A 23,661-nucleotide genomic window follows, 5' to 3' on the forward strand; every position below is an offset into this window, starting at 1 on the left:
CCCCCCACCTGCTGTATGAACTCTTCCATGGTGCCTGGCAGTGGCACTGGATGGCCCTCGGTGGACGGCGTCGGCTCCTCCGCTTTAGGGCAGCCGGCAGGAGTCCCCCGTTCCCTGCTCCTCCCCAATCATGGCTGACGGCAGCAGGCTCCGGCCTCCTGGTGAACAGCGCCAACTCCTCCGCTCCCTCACTGAAGGCAGCCGCCCCTCCACATCGCGGGCGGCCGGCAGTGAGTTTGTCTGTCCCCGGCAACTCACTCCAGCCCACCGCCTCAAGCGTCCATGGCGGCAGACTCCTTCGCCCTAAAATAAATCCAATAAAAGTCCAGGCCTGGTCCTCTTTCGTCCTTCACTATCGTCAATCCTCTTTTATATCCTTCTGATCTCCTCCGTGGGACTCGAGACCAGTGAGTGGAGTAGGTTTCGCTCATTTCCCAATCACTCCACTGGCCTCGCTCCGTTCCCACGGCTCTCTGCCCCGCCCCACTCGTCACAACATCATTCACAAGATTAGAGAGGAGGGATAGTGTGGTAATCAATAGATTAAGAATGGGTCATTGTGCACTGAAGTATGGGCTGGCAAGCATCCAGGAGGTAGATGTTTGTGTGGTGAATTAGAAACTGTGGAGCATGTAATGGAGTGTGAAATTCTTCGTGTTTTCTGATCTGTTGGCATCTGGAGTCTCATATTTATCTTTAAAATCAATTCTTGAAAATAAAGAATATGAAACAAAAAAGATTGTTTTTTTTGTTGTTTTTTACTCCACACTGGTCTTTATTTGAGGATTTAATATATGAGATAGAGTTCTTCAGATGAAATAAGGAGGGAAGCAATACGCCATTGAAGTGTCTTAGCTACCTCAAATCACACAAGAAAGTGGTGTGATGGCACCTGTTTTTATACAGTCTATGGATGGCATCATAGACTGTATAAAAACATGGACGTAGTGTCCGTGATGTCACCTCCAGATTTCTGAAGGGTAGGAGCTGGTTTCTGAAGTCACGCCCACCTACTTCGACGGCAGTGTCAGCAACGGGAATTCACCTGTCACTCATGCGGCCACACCCTTAATTATGCAGAACTTTAAGCCTTAATATAATATGAGTTATAATAAAAAATTCACCCCCCTCACGGTTGTCATGTAGGGCAAAATTAGCTTTATAGACCAAAATCTTTTTTTAACCAGTGGGAAGTTGCCACTTGGATGGCACCTACAGGTGCATCTCAGTAAATTAGAATGTCATGGAAAAGTTCTGCAGATTCTCGCAGATGTGGATGTTGATCTCTCCTCTTTCTGCTCCCTCCTGCCGATTCCTACCGACAAATAGATTCCGGATATTTCTCAGTAACCTTAAATTATACTCCCAATTCATCCCACCCCCTTTCATTTTCCAAATTCACAATTGCATTTGGCCGCTACATGGAGATAGTTTGCTCAGCTTTTCCCTATAGATGGCGAAAACTCAATGATTATCTGGCAATAGTCACGGAACTCTTGTCTTATGGCGGAACCCATTTCTACACCCATTTCTACATCTACAAGTCATTCTCAGCCAAATGCACGGTACATGTCGCTCAGTGGAATCAGTGCCCCTATTGGAGTGCCCTGGACGCTGATCTTAACAACCGCGTATTTTTTTGTTGTTGCAACATATCGTGCGCAATCTGCAGGTCAGTATGTCACTCGACCATCTCATGCCCTCAAATTAATACTGCTATAATACCCTGCCAAGAACCAACGCAGGTCAAATCAACTAGCTACATTCCACGTTTGGCAACCACCAATCCAACATCAGATTTCAGGAGAGAATGTTTCTCAGTTGCCGGTAACCAACAGTTCTGACGTAACTTCAACAGCGGAAATAAAAAAAAAATTAAAACTGATCCTTTCGGTTGCAGTGTCAATCTGCAGTCTGTCGTTCTGAGTATAATGCATATTCGACAGTGGGAGCCTTTGGTCGCAGTGGGAGCCCTCCTTCCGATGCATCAAACCACGCCTCATATTCAGTCGCAAGGGGGCTCTCTCTTCTGGTGCAGCAGACCCATGGCTCCCTTTGGTCGCAGGGTGAACCCCCCGTCTGAGTTATGTTACATGCTCAATGGTGGCCAGGGATCTCTCTCCCGATGAAGTAGAGCCGCTGGCTCCCTTTGGTTGTAGTGAGAGCCCTCCATCAGATCAGCATCAAACTGTGCCTCATACTCAGCCGTAAGAGGGACTCTCCCTTCTGGTGTAGCAGAGCCGCAGCTCCCTTCGGATGCAGCAAGAGTTCCTCATTTGATATCTGGCATTGTGCTCCTCTCATAGCGGCATGGAGGGCTCGCTAGTAAGATGTTGCGAGTCGCAGCTCTTATCGAACACTGCATGGGCTCTCCTGGTCGTTTCTTCACCTTCTCTCTTCTCAGCATGCATATTTTGGGGGGCAACTAACATTTTGCTCTCTGGCTGCTGTCCTATGCCTTTAAGCTTCTTTTAGGGAGTTCTTTGGGTTTGGGCTATGTTCCGGGCCCGTGAAATTATGTTTTATTTACAAGGTTCGAGAGGAGCATGATCAGATAATCGAAGCAAGAAGCGACGGACATGAATAATGATCAACATTAAACAAGGACTCCGTAACACAGACTCAGACAGACCGGGTATAAATACACAGAAGGATAATGAGGGAAAAGGAGACAGGTGGGGAACAATCAATTACTAAACAGGAGGAAGGTGACCAAATAAGGGAACAGGAAGTGATAAGGAGAAAGACACCGTGAGAAAGGAGGACACCTAGTGGAAACCCAGGGAACACAACCCAGACACTGTGACAGATGTATGGCAAGTCAAATGGTTTAAAATACCGTCCTAAATCCTAAACTTGAATATAGTTTTAATACGAGAGGTTTTTCAACTTGAAATGTATTTCCTTTTTGTTTTTGTTTTTCAATCCGATTTATTATCGATTTCAATGTGATGCTTGAGGCTTTGGCTATTCTGTTTTATACTGTCGTATACTTATTCATTTATGCTCATTTATTTTTACTTTTTTATTATATGCCTTGCTGTTGTTGTATTTATGTATGCACTGAAAGCTTAAAAAAAATATTTGTGTGTGGTGTGTGCAAAACATGCATTAGAATAAGTATACAATGAACCATAAATGTTGTGTATAAATCAGAACCCTATGCACACATGAACATTTTAATTCATATTGAATTAAATTTAATTACATTTTTTATAAACTTGGTTAACAGACTCTGTGCCTTTGTCAAAAAGGATGATCTTTGGTGCCCCAAACCTGTGAAATAATTTATTTCATTACACAACTGCTTCATATTTAGTCAGAATAGCATAGTCTATTTTGTGTAACGGTCAATAAATGTACTCATTTACATTGTTGGTCCTTGTGTCTTTCCCAACTAAATTCATCCTAGCTGTTAACATAACATAATCAGTTTATGTCTCACAGCAATGTTAAAAAGGAAAATGTTTAGTAGCCTTTTTAACCATTTATCAATGTCCACCCCCATTCCAGGCCAGTAAAATCTAGCTGAAATGGCAAGCTTGCTTTTTTCTAATTCTAAAATAAAAATTGGCTGGCCTCTTTTTGTCCAGCAACCACTTTTCTTCTAAACTTTACATTGTTTTTTGAGGAGATAAAGTTTGCCATCTATTGAAATAGGTTTATTGTTAAAATCTAAACAAATAACCTGCAATGAGGTTCTAAAGGCCCAATTGAAGGAATATGCCTATTTAAAATGAAATTAAAAAACAGGTCATTATCATTGGGCTAGTTGCTTTAAGTCAGTTTAGTGTATTGACAAGCACTGACTTTTTGTTATTATCAAGTCTTTGTGTATCACTACACCTCAATTTACTATGAAAAAATGTGTCAGTGTAGAGAAGTTATCACTTAAAGTGCTTTGCTTACCATCAACTTGGAAAGTGGAGGAACATCTGCAAATGAAATATTTCTGCTCTTTTTGTAAGACAAATGGATAAACACCTTTTTGTTTTTAATTTCGTTTTGGAATTTTGTAATTCCTCGTATAGGTTTGACATAAATGAGGAATTATATTCCACTGTTATCAGAAAGAAGGTAAACAGATTAATCAAATAGAATATTAGTTAAAATGTATTGTTTTTCTATATGGAAACAGTAATATAATACCCTGAGTTTTGGACGTCAGCACGGACAGATTACACTAATTTGCAATGGAAAAATTAAACTGCAAAAACTCAGACATAAGACAAAAACAAAGGGACAATTGCAAAATGTATAAAAAAAATAATAGAACATAAACGGGAGTGTGAGAATAATTTACTATGCTGCAGTGTAGCAAGAGATTTGTCCCTTTTTGCTTTCCTTACATCCAGGTGTGTTTGATGTATTTGCATGCGACAGTGTTGCCAAAACCGCGGAATATAGGCTACTTTGGGGAAATGTTTGATTAACTATTTGGTTGGATTTATTACACAGGCCTGGCAACCCAAGGGGAAACAGGAATTCCAGAGGGGAACAGAATCGACTGCTACACCAGTGAAGGCACTAATATTTTCATAGTCGCTTTAACATGAAACAGGAAACACATAAATATGCATACATGCTCCGCCCGCCCAGTGACACCACATATAGAGACACCGAGTATTTCAGAACACCGGCTCGTCCCCAAATGATACAAACTTACAATGTTTATCAAAGTGCCTTCGAGGAAATTCTATTTGTCGCCCGTATGAAATGGACATTTACTGATTCTGGTGTTTATTTGAGTAGTTGAAAGACTCTCTGGTGGATACATCTGATACTAAGAGGTAAGCAATAGAAATATAAAAAAGATTGTCCTGAACAGTTTCTAAAGGAGGTAATTAGGCTACTTTAAAGAAAAGAAAGTGAAAGTAAATTAATCTGCAGGCAGACTGAAGACAAACCTGCTACACACCAGATGAAAATCTACATAAAACTGTTGAAAGACAAGATTATACTTTGTATTGTACTTGGTAAATTAAATTATATGCTTACTTGTTTTACAACATCTGTATCAATGTTTATTTCATGGAAGTATATTTTTGTGGGAAAATAAATTAATTTATTTTAATAAGAGCAGTTAAGATTAACTTAAAGGGTTAGTTCACCCAACAATCAAAATTATGTAATTAATAACTCACCCTCATGTTGTTCCAAACCCATGAGACCTCCGTTTATCTTCAGAACACAGTTTAAGATATTTTAGATTTAGTCCGAGAGCTCTCAGTCCCTCCATTGAAACTGTGTGTATGGTACACTGTCCATGTCCAGAAAGGTAAGAAAAACATCAAAGTAGTCCATGTGACATCAGAGGGTCAGTTAGAATTTTTTGAAGCATCAAAAATAACTTTTGGTCCAAAAATAGCAAAAACTAAGACTTTATTCAGCATTGTCTTCTCTTCCGTGTCTGTTGTGAGAGAGTTCAAAACAAAGCAGTTTGTGATATCCGGTTTGCGAACAAATCATTCGATGTAACCGGATCTTTTTGAACCAGTTCACCAAATCAAAGTGAATAGTTTTAAACGGTTCGCGTCTCCAATACGTATCTGTATGATCAAAACTGAAAGTGTAATGTATGGAGTCAATATAACGCCTTATATACGCAAAAAAATAACGTTTTGCAAAAGAAAATGAAAGTATTGAGGAAAATAAATGTGCTTTTTGCAAACCTAAATTAAGAATTGCAAAACAAAAATGAAACCGCACGAAAGCAATGATTTTGCAATATATATTTTCCATGGTCATAACAATAAACAGCAGATGTTCAAGTTTTTAAACGTGACTCAATGTAACAGTGCGACTACACTAAAATAGCTTTTACTGTTATAAAAAAACACAGATTTGTGAGCATTATTGTAATTTAATTGTCAGAATAAGCACTCAACAAACATTGTACTTGTCATCATAGAATCTAACCAATGAGAATAAAGTGTGTCGTCATCAATAGGCTTGTTTGAGATGAGCAAAATCTGCACAGAACCAATTACTGGTGATCACCGCGAGATGCATAACGGTTAGAAAAGTGTCCGAGTTTCGTCCGACTTGCACTGATGTCATGGTGACGTGTACCAATAAACTCTCACGACGCTGAGGCAGCTTTGTTGAATTGTGCAGTCGAGCGCAGTTGCTCTCTACTGACTGCGCTGATCAAAAGCATGATGGGAAATGACTGGCTGATGACACCGTTTAATGTTAAAGTGTTCAGACAACCATGAAGCTACATTGTCTTCTAAAATGTTTAGTTTTTTATCCAATTTCATGTGATTATGTATTTAAATTATGCATGAATGTTCCCAAACACTATGATTTTGTTGTGAGATATGTGATTGTTGCCATATTTCTATAAAAATATAAAATACATGCTTGTAAAGTAGAATTGGATGATAAATGCGCATTTCGTATGTAATTAAGCATTTTGAGTGTCATTTTCATTTTATTTATTTTCATATAAAAGCAACAAAACTGAAATTATATCATGTTTATCAGTACCACAGTACATGAGTGTGAATAATGCGATATCTGCCTTTGATCTCATTGGTATCTATTCCTCTTCGAAAGGTCAGAACTGTCCGTCTTGAAGTGCACTTATTTGACTCATCCCCTCACTACAGCTGCCTACTCTAACCTGCAATTCAGGTGAGGCCATGTGTGGCGCGGTGCATCTCAAACACGACTAATGCTTTCACAGCCGATTTTGAGCAGCTGCAATGCCTGACCTAAGCGGCTGATCTCGTTTTGCTCTTGCGATACTTTGATGGCACATGTGAACGTTAGGCAGCTACAGCACCGATCAAAGTCAGACGAATGTTCTAATCAGAATTCATTGCTTGCAGGCGATAGCCGATCTTTGAGGTGTCGCATGAAGTCGAACAAGCCTAATGGCAACATGACGACTATTAAGATCCATAGACAGTAAAAGAAAACAATATAAGTCACATGACAAGAACTAACCAATGAGAGACAGGACACATGACTAGGACAACCAATGAGAACATGACACATGAACCAAAAAAACCAATAGCAGGATAACATAAGGGCAAGGGAATCGCATAACTGAACAAGGACCGTGACCTAAACTCTAAAATAAAAGACATGAACATGAAATAAAACTCAAAAACCCACGTTACATCAATCTCATAATCTCAATTAATCTCTACCTTTTTTTTAATGAAAAGCCTTTCAAAAGGAAAGAGCAATGGCCCAATCATCACCAAAAAGAAGAGAAACCAGACAAAAAAAAGGTCTAACTGAACCTTCAAGTAAGTTGATAAAAAGACTCTTATTTTGTAATGAAGTAGGCATAGGCACATTTAAAATTTGTACATAAGTGTGTCCAGAATTAAGACTAGTAATCTAGTTGTGTTCATCATTTCTCTTTCTAGTCAGGTCATCCTCCCGTGGTCGACTGACTGAGGAGCTTCAGTGCTATATATGTCTGGATGTCTTCACTGATCCAGTCAGCACTCCATGTGGACACAACTTCTGCAAGACCTGTCTGAATAAGTGCTGGGACAACAGCCAGACCTGCAGCTGTCCTTACTGTAAAGAAACATTCAGCCAAAGACCTGATCTCAAGATTAACACCACACTCAGAGAGGTTATAGATCACTATAAGAAGAAAACGCCTAATAAAAACGCTGAAGTTTTGTGTGACATCTGTGAGGAAAGAAAGCTGAAAGCCCTAAAGTCATGTGTGGTGTGTCAGAGCTCTTACTGTGAAACTCATCTGGAGCGTCATTTGAGAGTGGCAGGTTTAAAGAAACACAAACTAATTGATCCTGTGAGTAATCTGGAGGACTATATATGTCAGACACACGAGAGACCTCTGGAGCTGTTCTGTAGAGATGATCAGACATGTTTGTGTACGATGTGTGCTCTGTCAGATCACAAGAACCACAACACTGTTCCTCTAGAAGAGGAGAGTGAAAAGAAGAAGGTACGGACAAAACTTTTAAAATGGTACCATATCATGAAGAATCAAAAAGTTCATTGTGAAAACATTGTACAAGCCTGATTCCAAAAACGTTGGGACACTACAAATTGTGAATAAAAACAGAATGTAATGATGTGGAAGTTTCAAATTTAAATTTTATTCAGAATACAACATAGATGACATATCAAATGTTTAAACTGAGAAAATGTATAATTTTAAGGGAAAAATAAGTTGATTTTAAGTTTCATGTCATCAACACATCTAAAAAAAAGTTGGGACAAGGCCATGTTTACCACTGTGTGGCATCCCTTCTTCTTTTTATAACAGTCTGCAAACGTCTGGGGACTGAGGAGACAAGTTGCTCAAGTTTAGGAATAGGAATGTTGTCCCATCCTTGTCTGATACAGGCTTCTAGCTGCTCAACTGTCTTTTTTGGAATGTGTAGCTCTCATGAAACCCAAAATGAGCCAATATTTGGCATGACATTTCAAAATCTCTCACTTTCAACATTTGATATATTATCTTTATTCCTATTGTGAATAAAATATAAGTGTATGAGATTTGTAAATTATTCCATTCCTTTTTTACTCACAATTTGTACAGTGTCCCAACGTTTTTGGAATCGGGATTGTAGATCAGAAGACAGTAAATCTCTGTTATGGTTAATGTGTCTGTGTCTGTAGGCTCAACTGATGAAAACACAGAAAGATGTGCAGCAGAAGATTCGGGAGAAAATCAATAAGATTCAAGCCATCAAACTCTCAGCAGAAGTTAGAAAGGTGAGTCTAAAACCATTTAATTACACTTGTATATGAATATATCCATATCACCCTATAGCAAGAAGCTAAGCAGGGTTGAGCCTGGTGAGTACCAGGATGGGAGACTCCTGGGAAAAACTAGGTTTTTGCTGAAAGAGGTGTTCAGCAGGGGGGGCTCACCCTGTGGTCTGTGTGGGTCCTGATGCACCAGTATAGTGATGGGGACACTAAACAGTAAAAAGCTCCATCCTTCGGATGAGACATTAACCCAAGGTCCTGACTCTCTGTGGCATTAAAAATCCCAGGATGTCCTTTGAAAATGAGTAGGGGTGTTAACCTGGCATCCTGGCCATATTGGCCTCTGTCCATCATCATGGCCTCCTAATCATCCCCATATACTGATTGGCTTCATCAATCTGTCTCCTCTCCACCAGTAAGCTGGTGTTTTGTGGGCGTTCTGGTGCAATATGTCTAGCTGAAGAGATTTCCCCCCTTCCATGTAAAAGGGCTTTGAGTACCCAGAAAAGCACTATTTAAATGTAATAAATTATTATTATTATTATTATTAATTTATGAAATAGTAAATAATTTAGTTCAGGTCTTCAAAAAGTCCACAGAGAGAATGACTCATTCTGTATGTTACATCGTTATACCAATAGGTGGCGACAAGTGACTGTCTTTAGTAAGACACTGCTTTTGATATATTTGCTCAGCCGAAAATACTGATTCATTCAGGAACAAATCTCTACTACAGTGTTGTGGCTTTGTTTTAAATCCTTTTCCTTGGTCAGAGCAAATTCAAAGTAAATGGAAACAACTTCTTTAAAATGCAAGTTATTTAATATTAACTTCTTTGAATTGTTAAAGGGTTAGTTCACCCAATAATCAAAATTATGTCATTAATAACTCACCCTCATGTTGTTCCAAACCCATAAGACCTCCGTTTATCTTTGGAACACAGTTTAAGATATTTTAGATTTAGTCCGAGAGCTCTCAGTCCCTCCATTGAAGCTGTGTGTACGGTCTACTGTCCATGTCCAGAAAGGTAAGAAAAACATCCTCAAAGTAGTCCATGTGACATCAGAGGAGAATTAGAATTAGAATTAGAATTTTTTGAAGCATCGAAAATACATTTTGGTCCAAAAATAGAAAAAACTATGACTTTATTCAGCATTGTCTTCTCTTCCGGGTCTGTTGTGAGATTTCAAAACACTGCAGTTTAGTGATATCCGGTTCGCGAACGAATCATTCCATTTAACTGGTTCTTCCTGAACCAAATCAACCGTCCAATTTTGGTGAGCTCGTGCAAATTGTAGCCTCTTTTTCCTATTTGTAGTGGAGATGAGTGGTACCCGGTGGGGTCTTCTGCTGTTGTAGCCTTCAGTTGAACTCTTCAGTTGAGCGATTTTGAAAACCCTCAACTACCACTGAAGGATGAGCAAAAGTGACACTGATTCTTTGGAACACTGATTCTTGCGTTATCAAACACCACTAATCATTTGCTGACTGACTGATTGAGCAGAGAAACACGGAGATGGAGAAAGCAGCCCGTGTTGAGTTCTTCACTGATCTGATCCGCTCCATTGAGAGATGTCAGACTGAACAGCTGGAGATGATGGAGGAGCAGCAGAAAGCAGCAGAGAAACAGGAGAAAGAGCTCATAGAAGAGCTGGAGCTGGAGATCTCTGAGCTAAAGATGAGAAACACTGAACTGGAGCAGCTCTCACACACTGAAGATCCCCTCCACCTTCTACGGGTCAGTCAACATCTCTCTGATCAATAATGATGCAGTATATAACATTCCTTGTGCTGAGGGATTTTTCCTCTCTCTTGCTATAGATTTACTCATCCCTGTGCAGCTTTACAAACACCAGAAACAGGCCTGAGATCAGCATGAAGACTGATGTGAGTCTGGAGACTCTGAGGAGAGCTCTGACTCAACTGCAGCACACTCTAGATGAGAAATTCAGAAAAACAAGTAAGATAATATAAAATACACAATACACATACATAAATTTATCATTTTTAATATCATTTAAAAATAATGAGTCTCAAAGATTTTAAACCATCTTTTGTTGTTGTGGGTCTCTACAGAGCTGAAGAGGATGCAGCAGTATGCAGGTACAGTGAGCTGTCACACTACACTCAATTACATTCAGATTCTCACAGCTTCATTACTGTACCAAAGTCTAATTTAAAGAGGTCATGACATGGATTTTTGTATTATTTGAATGTTCCTTGGAGTTTGCTTATAATGTTTTTGTGCAAAATATGTGGAAAAGGATAATTTTCAACCCTCATTCTGAACATCTCTCAGAAACAGGCTGTTTTTAAGGGGTGGGTCCTTTAAGGCTTCTCAGTGATCGGTCACTGTTATGATTGGCAAAAAAATGCAGAATTTGATGGATAAATGAATGGATAGATGCATGAATGGATAGATATACTCACCTAAAGGATTATTAGGAACACCATACTATTACTGTGTGTTTGACCCCCTTTTGCCTTCAGAACTGCCTTAATTCTACGTGGCATTGACTCAACAAGGTGCTGAAAGCATTCTTTAAAAATGTTGGCCCATATTGATAGGATAGTATCTTGTAGATGATGGAGATTTGTGGGATGCACATCCAGGGCACGAAGCTCCCGTTCCACCACATCCCAAAGATGCTTTATTGGGTTGAGATCTGGTGACTGTGGGGGCCATTTTAGTACAGTGAACTCACTGTCATGTTCAAGAAACCAATTTGAAATGATTCGAGCTTTGTGGCATGGTGCATTATCCTGCTGGAAGTAGCCATCAGAGGATGGGTACATGGTGGTCATAAAGAGATGGACATGGTCAGAAACAATGCTCAGGTAGGCCGTGGCATTTAAAGATGCCCAATTGGCACTAAGGGGCCTAAAGTGTGCCAAGAAAACATCCCCCACACCATTACACCACCACAAGCAGCCTGCACAGTGGTAACAAGGCATGATGGATCCATGTTCTCATTCTGTTTATGCCAAATTCTGACTCTACCATCTGAATGTCTCAACAGAAACCGAGACTCATCAGACCAGGCAACATTTTTCCAGTCTTCAACCGTCCAATTTTGGTGAGCTCGTGCAAATTGTAGCCTCTTTTTCCTATTTGTAGTGGAGATGAGTAGTACCCGGTGGGGTCTTCTGCTGTTGCAGCCCATCCGCCTCAAGGTTGCGCATGTTGTGGCTTCACAAATGCTTTGCTGCATACCTCGGTTGTAACGAGTGGTTATTTCAGTCAAAGTTGCTCTTCTATCAGCTTTTCCCATTCTGACATTCAATTTGGAGTTCAGGAGATTGTCTTGACCAGGATCATCGTAAGATGGATGGATGCATGAATGAATGGATGATAGATGATCGATATATGGATGTTAAGATGGGTGGATGGGTAGATAGATGCATGAATAGATAAATGGATGCAAAGATGGATAGACAGATTAACAGAGTGCAAAGCACATCATTGATTTTAACCATAGTTTCCAGACCAAATCTGGCTACTTTCGATGTATTTTGTCATTAGTTGACTTGTGATTTTCACTTCTGAATCTTGATCTTTCAGGTTAAAATTCTAACAAACCTTTGAAGACACATTGTTGTTATTTGATAAGGATTATTGCAGTATTACTTTTATTGGAATGCAGGAATTAAAGCTTTTTAAATGGTCACCATCAGTTACTGGATGTGATTGTTAATTTTTCTCCAAATCTGTCGTGTGACTTGAGTGGAGAAGTCAAGTCATCTTGATGGGTTGCTTCTATATCTACACTTCCTGGTTGTTCTTTATTATTAGTTTCTCACATTTGAGAATAATATTAGAGTCATCAAACCTATGAAATAATATAAAATGGGTATTACTGTACAGTGACTAGATGTTCAGGGTTAATGCCAGTGTCCATCGCTCTGTCTTCCAGAGAGCAGATCCTCAGTTTCTTCAGGGCACAATAGCAGCAGTGCCGCAGATGCGCTTGTGAAAAACTCCAAACTGTCTGAGGCTCCATCTGAGTTTGTCCCGGGCTCTTATGCATCATTCCAGGTGAATCTGTCTGGCTCTTTTTTTAACACTGTGTGAATGTACTTTGGTATTAGTCTAATGTTCTCTAATTTTAGGATGATGTATATTCTGATGAATCTAAGGGATACTATGCTGAGCCCTCATTGGCTGATTTCGTTCAGGAATTCGTAAGCCATCTGTACTCATCTCCAGGGTCCTTTGAGACAGAAATCGATTACATCACAGACACACTGAACAGCTGCGTCACTACAGAGGAGACTCTGCAGGAGCTGGTAGAGCTCATCTACGTACAGGTGTGCTTTTAATGACTTTCTGATAATGAATCTGTGTGGGAACCTTTAAAATAATGCAAAGAGAACTTACTTTTTAAAGGAATAGTTCATCTGTCTTTATTTATTCACCCACATGTTGTTCCAAACCTGTATGATGTTTTATTTATTTATTTTTAAATGGAAAACAACAGAACAGTAAAATAACATGAGAGTGAGTAAATGATGAAAGAGAGAACTGTTTTTGAGAGAACTATACCTTTAAGTGAAACTGTCAAAACTATTTTAAATATTATATATTTTAATGTACATTTATGATCTGCAGTGGTTTAAGAATTATTTGAAAAAATTATGATTTTTGATTATGATTTGATTATGATGACCAAATAAATATAAGTCAATAATTTACATACATCTGATCCTGTATTTATTTATAGTGGTCTAATAAATTATACAATTTACAGTCCATATATTATATATATATATATATATATATATATAATATTATTATTATCTTTTACTATATTTATTTATTCATTCCTTAAGTGGACACACAAATGTGGATGATCTGAAATATAAATAATGACAGAGTATAGTTCATGATGCTGAATTCAGTTTACTAATTATAGATTTGTAACCTAATTATAAAATGTAACCTGAGGTGGCCTCTGTAACATATTGGGTATTATTATATTAAAAAGTAATTTTTGTAATCAGTGAATTAATGGTTCTTTTTCAAATCCTGCATCTGCACTGTATTGATTTTCGAACCAAATAGCAGAACTGAACTTTGCTAAATATTCCTATGGTACCAATTTTAATTCGTGTCTGTACAGCCCTAATCAAAACATAATAACTTTAGCAGTAATTACTAAGATGAATGCAATGAAAGCCGTCCGACATTTGTTTTCCACAGTCCACGTCTGTCCCTCACTTCGCCTACACGGTAGCGAGGCTGTGTAACCATCTGTCTCATCACATCCATTTCAGTCCAGCCAGCGGTAACTTCCGACAGCTGCTGCTGAAGAGGTACATTTGAGGTTTAAGTACCCATTTCTGGGTGCTTCATAAAAGTGCCTTGACATTTGGTTCTTAAAGTCAACAGTTTTTTCCCTTTTCCATCTTAGTTTTTACTTTCAGTTTCATTTAGTCTCATTTTTGTTAGTTTCATTTATCCTTTAACTCCATTCTGTGTTTGTGTAGGTGTCACACTGAGTATGAGCAGAGGGAGCAGGCCTTGAGAGGAGATCCAGACACCCAGAAAAAGTTTTACTCTTATGTGCTGTTTCTGGGGGAGCTTTACATTAACCTGGAGGTCAGTTAACTAATGCTTTTGACTTATTACCACAAAATATAAGAAATATGATTACACAGCTCTCTTGGGTACAGTCTAATAAGCAATATAAATCAATCAATAAATAATTTGATTTTACTAAATAAATAAAATTAATAAAAAAAATTATTTATACTAAATAAATGTATATCCATCTAATCCTGTATTTATTTATTTGGTAAAGCTGTCTGATAAACTAAATAATGTACAGTAATGTAAAGTGTTATTTTTGTATTATGTATATATTATGGTTTTGCTTGTTTTTATATTTTCCGTTTGCATTTTAATTTTAGTTCATTTTTTAGTTGTAGTTTTGTTGTGTGCCTTTTTGTTGTTGTTCATTGTAAATATTATTGTTTAGATTTTATTTATTTATTTTCATTTATAAGTTTTAGTTCTTTTTATTTATTTCCAGTTGGTAATTTTAGTGTTCACTTCAGCTTATTTTGGTTAGTTTCCGAGACGATTTAAAAAATGTAGTTATTTAATTAGTTATTTCTTTTATTTTATTCTTTTATTTCAGATTTATCTAAAATAACAAAAATTGATATTTGATTTGAGTGAATTTATAATAGCATATATTGCCCACCAGTCATCATTAAAACGGACCCAACAGCAGAGCTTGACCTTAGGCAAAAAAAGGTTTATCTGCAGATATGTCTTAGGGATCTGTGTTGGTGGTAAAGTAGTGATTGTGTTTTTCAGGAATAGTGTGCACCTTAATTTACAGAGTAGATGGAAAAATTTCTTTGTGCATTTTAATTTTTTTCTACTTGCTACTTTGCAATTTTTGTTAGAAAATGTTTATTTACTATTTATTCAGGTTTTTCAAGGTATGTAATATTTTGATACTTAATTTCCATTAAAGAAATATTCTTTAAAATGTGTTGTAATTTTGAAGTGTTTAGGTCTTCTTTCATTATTATGCTGTTACAATATGATTATATATTCAGTGGTATGAAATGGCCTTTAAAATGACAATAATATCGCTTATCACAATTATTTCTGGGACAATATATCACACAACAAAACATTTTTATCATAACAGGCCTACTTGACGTGCTACGTCTGAGCAAACCATGTAATGCTAAGGTCTAAACTGATTAGAACCCTTTATATCTATTCCTTTGTATAACATATGTATCTAACTGAATTCAAATGTTAGAGCTGCATATTTATTCTGCTTCAAAAATATGAGCTGCTAAAATTCTTTAATGTCTTTCAGATAAAATGTGGAAAGAACAAACCCAGGCGAGCTAATATCTTACTGGGAGCACTAAAGGATCTTTTGAACACATTATTTTCTCACCCAGATAACCCCAACCTAATGTGTGCTGTCAAGTTACTCAAGGTTTGAAATATTCCTCTTCTTACACACTGTGAATACACTAAATGGTACTGTTTCAAGGCAAATGTCAGACAAGTCTGTAGGAGTTATTAAGTGACCTCAGGACTCAACTTAAGATTATTAGTGACAGTAGTTCTGACATTAACAAAGACTTTGAAATTGCCAGGCAACTCAAAGCAACTGAAATGAAATAAGTTATTAATCTGCAGATAATAATACAGTACTGCACTGTTGATGTTGACTTTCATTGTTTCACTGGTTTGACAAGCTGACTGGTTCCGTTCTGGAAGACACATGGAAGGAGAAAGGCCAGTCTGACATGGACGAGGTAATCAAGAAAATCGAAGACATTGTGCTGGATGCCAAATGCAGCCGGTGAGTGAGTCAGGCAACGCTTCAATAATAGTTGATTGATTTTGGAAATGTTCAGGATGCAATACAGGCGCATCTCAAAAAAATAGATTATCATAGAAAAAGTTATTTTTTCTAATTTAAAAAAGCCAACTTTCTTATATTCTAGATTCATTGCACAAAAACTGAAACATTTCAAGATTTCTTTGTTTTAATTCTCATGGTTGTGACTTACAGTTTAGGAAAATTATAAATTCAGTATCTATCAAAAAAAAAAAAAAAAAGATTTACAAAACTAAAAAATGTTCAAGATCTCCAAAGCAGGTTAAACGACTGCTTCAATGCAGCGTGGCATGGTGGCGATCAGCCTGTGGCACTGCTGAGGCGTTATTGATATATAAGCGTTATTGTTATTGTACAGCTCCTCCGTATTGTTTGTCAGATGTTACTTATCATCCTCTTCACAATACCCCATAGATTCTCTGTGAGGTTCAGGTCAGATATAATATGTTCTGCAAGTTACTTTCAAACTGTAATACATTATAGCTTATTTGTTACTAATTCCTTACCTTACGATATCACTATTACTCAGAATGGTAATGTTACATGACTCCTGTATAAAACTTTTGAATTACTTTCACAAAAATAACTAGAGAAGTAGAACTTAACATTCTGAAATGACAAAATGTACTGCAGAGCATTTTACATCCAGTAGAGGGCGATATGGTGTAGCATTATGACTGAGGGCTATCCAGGTTACTAACAATATAGCTTATAATTGGCTAAGTGAAGGCTCAAGACAATGCAAGAAAGAAAGACATCCATAATTACAAACGATCCAAGTGTGTTAGAAGTATAGTAGAGGTACAGTGATTATCTGGCAATATCTGTGAATTGCTTGGGTCTAGTATTCATATTAGACACAACAGTACTACTGCATATGTAAACTCTAATGCCATTGTAAAATGACAAGATGTGCATGTGCCCATCTCATGATTTTACAGTCTTCTGCCATCTCCATCCATTAGCCACTTTTCCAGTGGCCAGTGCGAGTCTAGGCTAACAGCGAGCCAGGTGGAGCTAATAGCCTCGGACCTTGAGCACAGAGGCCGAAATCATGCCGCATCATGCCATTATCCTCGCAGCACTCCTGTAAAACCCACCCTAAACCCGCCTTCACTGGACTACTTCACACAATACAAAGTTCCACCAGCGAGAGGGAGATGAATAAAAAAAAAATCGCTAAACAAATGTATCAGAAGCTGTCGTTTATTCTTTATTTACAAACTTGGACACCACACGCAGCTATTGACCGACCGCAAACAGGAATTCAAACTTATGTGGCAGTTTTGATTCGTAAATGTTTTGAGGTCTTAATGTTTTTTTTTTCTTTGTTCTTTTCTATGAACAATAAAATTTTGGGCTAAAAGTGTGTTGTAATGCAAGCGTTAGTGTTAGATATGTTAGTTAGATATGTACAGAGTAAAATATTACTGAAAATGGATCAGTATTGCATTACACAGCAAAGTAATATGTCCCTTTAATGCTCTACTCTTGTAATGCATTACTTTCAACATTGTTAATATCATGGTCAGCAAACACTTGGAAGTGGTTTTGGCACTGTGCTAAAGTCCTGCTGCAAAATAAAATCAGCATTTCCATAAAGTTTGTCAGCAGATGGAAACATAAAGTGCTCCAAAATCTCCTGGAAGATAGCTGCATTGACCTTGGACTTGATAAAACACAATGAAACAACACCAGCAGACGTCACAGCTCCCCAAATCATCAGTGACTTTGGAAATTTCACACTGGACTTTGGATTCTGTGCCTCTCCAGTCTTGCTCCAGTCTCCAGACCTTTATTTCCAAATGAAATGTTGAATTTACTTCCATCTGTGGATCACTGAGCAACAGTCTTTTTCAACAGTCAACAGTTCTTTTTCTCTTTAACCCAGGTGAAGTGATTCTGACGGGTTTTTTTTCTGGTTCAGGAGTGGCTTGGTTCTAGGAATGTGACAGCTGTAGCCCTTTTCCTGAAGACGTCTGAGTGTGGGGACTCTTGATGCACTGACTCTGGCTTCAGTCCACTGTTGTGAAGCTCTCCCAAGTTCTTGAATCGGCTTTTCCTGACAATCTTCCCAGGGCTGTGGTCATCCCTGTTGCTTGTGCACCTTTTCCTACCACACTTTGTCCTTCCAGTCAACTTTCTATGAATATATTTTGATACAGCACTCTGTGAACAGCCAGCCCTTTCAGCAGTGACCTTCTGTGGCTTACCCTCTTTGTGGAGGGTGTTGATGATCATCTTCTGGACCATTGCCAAGTCTGTAGTTTTTCCCAAAATTGTAGTTCAATGTTCTAAACTAGCACAAGAGATACCCAGTATTTATACTGAAAATTAATGAAACTAATCAACCTCAAAATTGAATATTCTAATTTTTGAATTACTGAATTTTTAATTTTCCTAAGCTGTAAATTGTAACCATCAGAATTAAAACAAAAAAAATCTTGAAATATTTCAGTTTGTGTGTAATTAATCTAGAATATAAGAAAGTTTGCTTTTTAAATTAAAATACAATAATCTTTTCCATTGTTTTCAAATTTTTTGAGATGCACCTGTATATCAAGGTAATAATACATATCTAAAACTATACCTAAAATGGCAAATGGCAAAACACTAAATATCAATAAAACTATACTGAAATACACTGGTTCAGTGTAATGTAGTATTGAGTACTGTTTGTACTCCTACCGTTTATTATTTTACTTTTGCATAAAGTGTAGTTGCATTGCCAGTATTTGATTTTGTTCATGACCCTGGAGATCGCCTTGTTGCGGAGCATCACTGTCAGTGTGAACCGCTCTTAGATTGTTGAGCTGTACAGTTGCATTATTGATATGTACTGTATCTGTGTTTATTGATGTTTACTGAATGTGTGTGTTTGTAGAGATGTCAGGACGATGCTGTTGAAACTGGTGGAGCTGCGATCCAGTAACTGGGGTCGAGTTCACACAGCCGCTGTGAGCAGTGACGCTACACCTGACAACGACCCCAACTACTTTATGGTGCGCAATGCCAAATACATAAAATATATTTAATCAGGTTTTGTAATATGTAATCTTTGTAGCCTCTTTTAATGGATTTTGCTCCTCAGAATGAACCAACCTTCTACACAGCAGATTGGACGCCTTTCACAGCAGCGGATCCTGGTGAGTATCGAGAACGTCTTCAGTCTGCTGACTTCCTTGTGCTTTATTAAGCGGGTCAATGTTGCAAAATCATGATTGGGTTCAAAATCAAAAGAAAATCAGAAACTACATTTTAAGAGAAAGAAAAAAAGTTTTTTTAGGACTATTTAGACTTGCATTACTTTTTATTTTCATAAAATTAATTGTTTAATTTTATTTATTTTTCACTTTTTTCTTCTTCCATATTATCATTACCAAAACATGTAAAGACTTTTTATTTATTCTTTAATATATATATTAAAGCAGATGAAAAAATATATAATATATTATAATAATATATATATTATTACTGTATTAACTACCCCACCCCCACAGAATTCTCAGAGAAATACCAGGAAATTCTAGACAGAGACTGCTTTCCTGATGCATATGAAGAGGATGGAAATTATTTGTAAGTATTTGTAAGAATATCCAAAGTTTTGTTTGCTTGCAAAGACCAGCCAACAAGGGGAGACTGAAATTCACATGATGAGTTGATGAGTCAAAGTTTGTTTGTAGTTTATTCATAATATTACACATTTTTGACAAATGCACAGATTAAGGGAAAAGTTCATGTAAATGTATAGCTTTTGCTTATATTTTTTTTTTGGTAATTTTTTTCATATGTTTAAATTGACTCTCTTATGCTCACCATTGCTGCATTCATTTGAATAATTACCATAAAAAACTGTAATATTGGGAATTATTATATCCATTTTTAAAGTAAGAAAAGCTGAAATTTAAGCAGCTATAATTAGTTTAATGCACCAAGGCTGAATAAAAGTACTTTCTGTACTCGGTAAAAGATGACAGAAAAAAGTCTGAATTGTGAAATAAAAAGCCTATTATAAAAAAGGTAAGTATGACTTTTGGCAAACAATTCAGATTTTTATCTTGCAATTCCAACATTCTTTGGAAGTTTGAAGTTTATATCTTATAATTTTGAGTAAAAAAGTCAAAATTGTGAGATATATTCTCAGAATTGAAAGGGACAAATGTCAGAATTGTGAGATAAAAAGTGGCAATTAAATTGTTGTTGTTTTTCATCCTGTGGTGGGAACAATCTTCCATCCATACTCTTATAATGAAGGAATGCTTCTATGTTGCAGCTTCTGCAGTGATGAAGATGAAATGGATCCGGAGATGGAGGAGGCATTCGAGAGGTTTTGCATGGAGTCGGACGCAAGAAGAAAGAAATATGTGATTGTGTGATGGTCATGTTGATGCCACACCTGACCAGCTGGAAGGTTTCAGAGCGGAAAAACTAAGAACATTTTGGTTGATTTACGTTTGATTTGGCTACAGTGTCACTGGATTCAAAGGCTGGGATTACTGTTTAGATGTAATGCAGCATAATTGTCAAGTCTGTCAGGCCATCAAGTTACCATTGGTTTTGCATTTAGGTTGTGAGCTTAACTTTGTTCATTCTGATTTGTCAAAAAAGTTTGAATTGAATTTGCAAAAAAAGTTTACAGCATCAATATCCAACTAAATGCAAGAGAAACTGGGTTTTGTATTTTACTCCTCAATATTTTGCCATGTAGAGCCGAAGAGCACAGGGAGAAAGACAAAAACGGTTTAAGAAAATACAATTCTGTTCTTCCTTTATCATATTCTCCTTGAACCTTTTTAGAGTTTTATTTTAAATGTATGTATGTTTGAGGAAAAAAGGAACCTTGACTTTATAGTCGGTTTGGTTTTTCAAATGCAGGAATAAAGTTTTCACATCGGTCAGGTGTATCAAATTGGAGGAAAAGGTTTGGGAGTTTCTTTAGATTCATCCGCCACTGTGATTTATAGAACTTTTTTCATCACAAACATCTCACGGGTCCCTTATAAAGGATTGTTTATTTTACTATAGTTGTACTGTACTTCATTGTTATTCATAAATATGGGGTGATTGCAGGTAAAGTGAGCCATTTAAGTTTGATTGTACTGTGCTCATTGGGTTTGCACTTTCACAGCATAACAATGGTTCTTAATTAAAGAGAGACTGTTTCTCTAAGTGATCAAATAGTTTTAGTTCATGCAATATGACACTTGTGGGTGTGGCCACACCTCAAAGGAAGGCTTCATGGTGAAAGGTAGAAAACCCTTCGATTTAAGATTGCTCTCTAAATGGAAACAAATATTACTGGGACATTTCCTTTTTTTTTTTTTTTTGTAAGGTGTATAAATATTGCTTGCCCACTTTGGCTGAATGTATTACATGAAATGGGCCGATGTAATTCTGGTAAATTGTGTAATTTACATAGAATAACGTACAAGTATCCTCAAGTTTTGTTTACCAAAGGCTTTATTTTACTCAGGAATTGAAAAACCCCATTGAAAGATATTAGAACCAGCGGTTCATTTGGGTTCTGATGTCATAGTTCCAGTTTTCTGGATATTGGCCCATGTGTTAGGGGTAGAATACTGACATTTGTAGGTTGAAGGAAAAACTTTAGGAATTACAGTTAAAGAAAGAAAGTACAATGACCACATATATCCAGCTCTAGTCCTTTTTAATGGTTGAATAAAATTTTATTTATCAAAAAGCATAATTAATTAAAATCAACAATTTATTAAAAGTTTACCATAAATTAAGTTTAGGGCCCTGTATGAAATGTTTTATTTTTGTTCACCATACATTTTATTATTACCTTATTCTGTGTTTTAGCATGTTTAATTATTTAAATGCATAAAAACAACTTTATTTCCTTTAAAAAAGCCCTTTTTTCTCAGAAAATCTGTTGTGTATTTAAATTTTTTTGGTCATCAATTGAAGGAATAAAACAGAAAGAAAACTGTATTTTTTGGTAAACAAAGGGATTTACTATTAAAATTAAATAATGGAAGAAATGTTGTGTGATTATTCCTTAAAAAATAATGTTTGTGTAACAAGGAGTCAGAGGCGTTCGGATCCATGTGCAAAAACTTTATTAAGAGAATGGTCATACAGGCAGAAATCAAGAACGGCGTCAGGTATGTTAGGGATATCCAGAATCATCAACGGTAACGAGCAGAGATCAGGGCAGGCAGCAGAGAATCAGAGTCAGTTTAAACAATCCAAGATCATACACCGGGAGAACAAATACTAGGAAAAACGCTCTGAAAGGCTAAACAAGACTTCACAGTGAGTGAGAGTGATTGTGCTGCTTTTATGTGTGTGTAAATGAAGTGCAGGTGTGGCAAGGAAATTGGCTGATGAATGAGGTGCAGGTGTGGCAAGGTGATTGTGATTCAGTGACTCATGGGCAGTGTTGGTCATCGTACTTTAAAAAAGTAATTAGTTACAGTTACAAATGACTTCTCCTAAAATGTAACTGAGTTAGTAACTCAGTTACCACATTGTAAAAGTAATTAGTTACTCAGCAAAGTAACTGTGACGTTATTTTTTATGTTCCATAATGCTATTATGTCATATAACATCTTTAATATATAAGATGTTTATATTAACTGATTGAAGAAGAAAAACTAAGTATTTTAGAAAATTTTGTATTTATTTGAACTCAATTTGAACTAGATTGCAGCCTGCCATATGAAATATGATATGCATAGAAATAAAACATATAAAAAATAAATATTGAAAATAAAATTCAAGTGCAAAATTAAGACAAACAAATTTAAACTTGGGTAAAAAGAAACAAAGGGAAACCTGGCCATTATTGCACATCTCTGTAACTGTATATTAGGCCTAACGTTACTGCACAATGAACAGAACACAATCCAACTCTTATGGTGTGTTCACACCAGACGCAAATAGAGCATCTGGCGCGAGTGATTTCAATGTTAAGGCAATGCAAAGACGCGAATAGACAACCTCCGAAAATCAGCGAAACACGTTCTTAAATAGACGCTGTCTTTATAAATAAACCACATATTTGAGTTTAAAACAACTACATTCTCGCATGAAATACTTTTAAAACTAGATTTATTCGCGCAAGTCGCGTCTGGTGTGAACACAGCATTGAATATTCAGTACAGTAACATGTTAGCATGTGTTGATGTGAGGTGGTTCATAAGATTTGAGTTGCTTGAGGCAAACGTGGACGTAAAGACGTAAATCTTTTTTCCTGGGCATACTGTGCATGTTACAGAAACAATCTTGTCTTTAATTCCTGGTACTTCCAGTTTGAGAACGCTATTTTTGCTGCCGCCGTCTTGTGTTTAGTGGTTGTCAGAGTGAGAGCGTGCAGACATCGTGAGCAGGGCACCGCCCACCCAGCCAATCATCATCGGATATGCAACGGTGTCAGGCAGCTGATGTGTAGCCACTAGCCAAAGCATGACACCTTGCGCTTTATTCAACCAAATTGTAGTAACGCAACACTTTACATTCTCAGTAACGTAATTAATAGGAAAAGTAATTAATTAGATTACTCCATTACTGAAAATTTAATATGAAATATTTAATATGAAATTTT

At 37.0% G+C, this 23,661-nt stretch overlaps 1 protein-coding gene across 1 annotated transcript; it reads left to right on the forward strand.

Moving 5' to 3' along the window:
- Positions 1–7,165: 7,165 nt before the first annotated feature.
- Positions 7,166–20,687, forward strand: LOC132140651 (E3 ubiquitin/ISG15 ligase TRIM25-like). Its single transcript, XM_059549502.1, has 16 exons — positions 7,166–7,262; positions 7,386–7,939; positions 8,620–8,715; positions 10,217–10,450; positions 10,534–10,672; positions 10,789–10,815; positions 12,627–12,748; positions 12,823–13,020; positions 13,913–14,025; positions 14,200–14,311; positions 15,555–15,680; positions 15,946–16,052; positions 18,976–19,093; positions 19,183–19,237; positions 19,592–19,667; positions 20,374–20,687. The coding sequence occupies exons 1-16, from the start codon at positions 7,199–7,201 to the stop codon at positions 20,465–20,467; spliced, it is 2,235 nt and encodes a 744-aa protein (XP_059405485.1). The 5' UTR covers positions 7,166–7,198; the 3' UTR covers positions 20,468–20,687.
- The last annotated feature ends 2,974 nt before the right edge of the window (positions 20,688–23,661 follow it).

This window comes from Carassius carassius, chromosome 5, assembly GCF_963082965.1.
Source record: "Carassius carassius chromosome 5, fCarCar2.1, whole genome shotgun sequence".
Lineage (NCBI taxonomy): Eukaryota > Metazoa > Chordata > Actinopteri > Cypriniformes > Cyprinidae > Carassius > Carassius carassius.

Bases quoted from the DNA above. Each gene is read 5' to 3' on its own strand.
- LOC132140651 (XM_059549502.1), top strand. From the start codon at position 7,199: ATGGCCCAATCATCACCAAAAAGAAGAGAAACCAGACAAAAAAAAGGT. The intron at 14,312-15,554 runs GTCAGTTAACTA...AATGTCTTTCAG, and splicing joins AGCTTTACATTAACCTGGAG to ATAAAATGTGGAAAGAACAA. The intron at 19,094-19,182 runs GTGCGCAATGCC...TTTGCTCCTCAG, and splicing joins ACGACCCCAACTACTTTATG to AATGAACCAACCTTCTACAC.